This window comes from Elephantulus edwardii, unplaced genomic scaffold (assembly GCF_000299155.1).
Source record: "Elephantulus edwardii isolate Elephantulus edwardi_28Jun2011 unplaced genomic scaffold, EleEdw1.0 scaffold00336, whole genome shotgun sequence".
Taxonomy (NCBI): domain Eukaryota; kingdom Metazoa; phylum Chordata; class Mammalia; order Macroscelidea; family Macroscelididae; genus Elephantulus; species Elephantulus edwardii.
This window is the reverse complement of record NW_006400086.1, coordinates 2,054,707-2,059,131: the sequence shown is the minus strand read 5'-3', so window position 1 is coordinate 2,059,131 and position 4,425 is coordinate 2,054,707. Positions and strand designations below refer to the sequence as shown.

Here is a 4,425-nt window from a genome sequence, read left to right as displayed (position 1 = left end):
GGAGGAGCTAGTCTTTGAAATAGGCCATCATTCATGGAAAAGTGGAGGATGACAGAAAGAGAAGAAGACTCCAGCATGGATTGACACACAACATTCAGATATATTGTTCAAAGAGTTACTATGGATTGTGGTTTATTTAAGGGTACCTAACAACAACAACAAAGCAACCCGGATAGCAGCCTTGGTGACATAGTGTATAAAGTTTCAGGTGGCTAACTGAAAGGGTCAATGGTTCAAATCCACCATATACTCCATGAAAGAATAATGTGCAATCTCCTTCTATAAGAATTTACAACCTCAGAAACCATATGGAGGTTTGCTATGGCTTGGGATCAACTTGATGGAAGAAAGTTTGAGTCTTTGGAAGGATCCCTGGTGGCTTAGCGGGTTTCATTTTGGGCTGACAACTAAAAAATTATCAATGGATGGAACTCACTAGCTTTTCTGCCACAAAAAAATGAGGCAGTCTACTACTGTTAATGAAAAGACCCTTAATCAAACAAACAAACAAAAAAGGTCTACATTCCAGATACCAACTGCTTTAAAGAAGAGATTGGGGTGTCGGCTCTGCTCCCACGCTGGGCCTCTGCGCTGGCCTCTCCGAGCCGCGGGTGAAGCTTTGGCCGGCCGCAGCGAGCGCGCCCCGTCCTTTGTGACGTCAGGTCATTGTGTCGTGACAAGGACGCGCTAGTGGTCTCCACCACAAGCAGCAGGTGTGGCTGCTACGGCTCAGACCAGGCTCCGCGGCTGCATAGCGCGGTCTCTGCTCACCCCTGGCCCTTCTTTTCTCCGATCCTGTGCCAAACAGCGAGGCTGAGTGGACAGCCGGAACGACGGGCTACGGCAGCTTCGATGGCCTTGCACCGGCCCATCAAAGGTATCCTGAAGAACAAGAGCTCTGCCGCTTCCTCTGTGGTGTCCTCGGCTGAACAGCCCAGCGGGAATGCGGATGAAGAGCTGAGTAAAAAATCCCTGAGGTGGGATGAAATGAACATCCTGGCAACATATCACCCAGCAGACAAAGACTATGGTTTAATGAAGATAGATGAACCTAGCACTCCTTATCATAGTATGATAGGTGATGATGATGATGAAACACTGAGTGATTCTGAAGCCACTGAAGCCATGACTCCTGATGTTTTAGCCAAGAAATTAAGTGCTGCTGAAGGCTTCGAGCCAAAGTATAGGATTCAGGAGAAAGAAAGCAGTGAGGAGGAAGAGCAGGTTCTCTCGCCTGAAGAACAAGAAAAAAAGCGACAGTTTGAAAAGAAAAGAAAGATGTACTATAATGAGGGACTGGATATTAAATTAGCTAGACAGTTAATTTCAAAAGACCTACATGATGAAGATGATGAAGCTGAAGAAATGCCAGAGACTACAGATGGAGAAAAGATAAACACGGAGGACTCAAATCAAGGATCTACTACAACTGACCAGCTGCAAAACAAATCATAGTTTCTTGAAAAGATTGTTCAACACACAACTGTTAGATATCAGCCTTGTTATTATAATACACTGCTGCTTGTTCTCTACTATTCATGGCTTAAGTATTGAAATGCATACCAGTTATATTGCCAAGAATTAAATGCTAACTTTAGAGACTGACTAGAGTGAAAATGCCTAATTGATACATGTATTCTCTGCCTAGTACTTCACCACAAATACAGTATAATGTCTTTAGTCCAGATCATTAGTTTTATAAGAACCCTGGTTAATTTGTATAAGAATATTCTATAGCTTTTTATGCTTTAGAGGTTAAACTATCTTCATTTGGGGGTGGGGGACTAATTTATTTTCTTCTAGAAGTGGTTGTTCTTATAAAAAGACTTTTTTTTTTTAATTGTCATCAAAACCAGTTGGAGTACAGGTTACATAGGTCAATAGATATTCAGGCTGAAAGGTATTCTAACACTTGTCTTCAACTTGATTTGTCTGTCTAATTGAAAAATATCTTAAGAGTTATTATTGGTTTTTCTTGGCCTATTACCCTTCAAATTCTTGTTGCGTTTTATGTTTACAAGGAAAGAATTGAACTGTTCATCAAAACTGTCTTTTGTTTCCACAAATAAATCATTGGGTTAAACTTGTAAAAACAAACAAACCCGCTCCCCAAAAAAGAAGAGATTGCTAGCCCTAAACTTACTGTTAATCACAAAGGCCCATCTACTGAGTTCTAATTGCTTTAAATAAGAGGCTCCCAGCCCCAAACCAACTGTTGATCAAGTAAAAAAAAGATCTACCATCCAGGTCCAACTGCTTTAAATTAGAGGCTCTCAGAATTCAACCAACTATGAATCATAACTCATTTTACTATTATTTGACTGATAATCACAAATTGAGAAGCTAGACTCTGTGAAAAATGTGAAATCAATATCAGAGGAAGAGTCTTCAATAACCTGTGTTATGCAGATGATAACCTTGCTTGCAGAAAGTGAGCAGGACTTGAAGCACTTGTAGCAGAAGATCAAAGAATACAGCCTTCAAAATGGACCACATCTCAATATCAAGAAAACAAAAATTCTTATCACGAGACCAATAGACAACATCACGGTAAATGAAGAAAAGATTGAAACTATCAACAATCAAATCTCACTTGGATCCACAATCAGCACCCTTGGTATCAGCAGTCAGGAAATCAGGGGGTATAGTGCACTGGGAAAGTCTGCATTCAGGAACTTCTCTAAATTTTTGAGGAGCAATGATGTCAGTTTGAGGACTAATATTCATCTGATTTGGGACATGACCTTTTTGATCACTTGCTATACATCTGAAAGGGCAATGAATGACAGAAGAGTTGATGCTTTTGAGGTGTGGTGTTGAAGAAAATACTGACCATCCTATGGACTGCCAAAAGAACCAACAAATATGTTTTAAGAAAAGTGCAGCCAGGGTGTTTCTTGGAGGTAAAGGTAACAAAACTTCACCTCACATTCTTTGGGCATGTTGCTAGGAGAGGATATTCTATGGAGAGGGCCATTGAGCTTGGAAAGAAAAGGGTCAGTGAAGGAGAAGACTCTCAACTAGGTGGACTGACACAATGACTGCCACAATGGCCTTTAGTGTGTCAGGAAGTGAGAGGATGGCACAGGATAGGTCAAGGTTCTGATCTGTTGTTTATAGGGTCACTATGGTTTGTATTTGACTCGACAGCACCTAACAACAACTACTACTATTACTACTGTCAGGATTTACAGTATTCCAAAAGCAATGAGTATTAACATGATTCTGAACCTACTCAAAGCTGTAATAACCAAAACAGCATTTTTATGTATGTCTGGTGCAAACCCCATTCACACAATCCACTGCTTTTAGTTCGATATAATTACTTATTTTAAAGATAGAAGAGCTGAAGGTATATAATAGTACCAATATGCTAGTTCCACAGAAGAATGAGCAATCTCCTTCCCTGACATTTTCTGTCCTTGAAAATCCACTGGAGGGTCAACTGTGGGTCAGTTCCTACTCAATGGCATACAACAACAACACGCTAGTTATAGGTATGAGAAATTTAACATCACCATATTACCTTGAAGAAAAATATGACAGTGTATTTTCTATTTTCTTTTTTTTACTATTTTTATTTTTTTGTTTTATTATTTTGTGTGTGTACCATCAAATCGGATCTGACTGGTACAGGAGGAGATTGCACCTCCTTCTCCAGGAGAGCATCTGGTGGATTCGAACTGCATGCCTCTGGGATTGTAGTACAACTTCTTGCCACTAGGCTACAAGAGCTCCCTGACAGTGTCTTAAAAAAAAAAATACTGGGTTTATTTCACATGTATATTTTTGTTTCCCCACCATTTCCATTTGTCTGACCACTGCTACTACTTTGTCCTATCATAACATTCCATACATACTTTTTAAGCAGTAATTTAGGAAACTCTGGTGGACAAGTGGTAAAAAGTTGCAAACTCAACAGCAGGCAGTTTGAGTCCACTAACTGTTCTTTGGGAGAAAGATGGGCAATGTCCTCCTAAACAATTTACAGTCTCTGAAAATCCACTGGAGGGTCAGCTCTCAGGAATTTCGGATTTGTTGGCATTGAGCATGTTTGCAAGGACTAACTTGTTATATGTATTTTAGACAGCAGCAGATTTTCTTTCCTTCTGTCCTTAGAAAAAAAGTGGCATCCCACTGCTATCAGAGCTGAAAGGGGAAAAAAGTCTAAAAGCATTATTAGGGCACCAGCATTGAAGATATTTCTTAGGCTTTATTTTATCACAGTACAATTCATTATATGAAAATTTAGAATGTGTTTATCTATGCATTTGGCTGGTTTTGTTTCCATTAAAATGGAAACCTTGGATTCCTGTAGAGCTACTTCATAACATTGCTGGTCAAGATTATGATTGGATTACACCATTGTTTTGCTAAACTTAACAAATATAAAATAAGTTTAGTATAACTATTATCCACGTCTAT

General features: G+C 39.5%; 1 protein-coding gene across 1 annotated transcript; it reads left to right on the top strand.

Moving 5' to 3' along the window:
* The first annotated feature begins 457 nt into the window (after positions 1-457).
* Positions 458-1,455, top strand: LOC102861314 (protein phosphatase inhibitor 2-like). Its single transcript, XM_006901586.1, has 2 exons — positions 458-662; positions 809-1,455. The coding sequence occupies exons 1-2, from the start codon at positions 458-460 to the stop codon at positions 1,453-1,455; spliced, it is 852 nt and encodes a 283-aa protein (XP_006901648.1).
* The last annotated feature ends 2,970 nt before the right edge of the window (positions 1,456-4,425 follow it).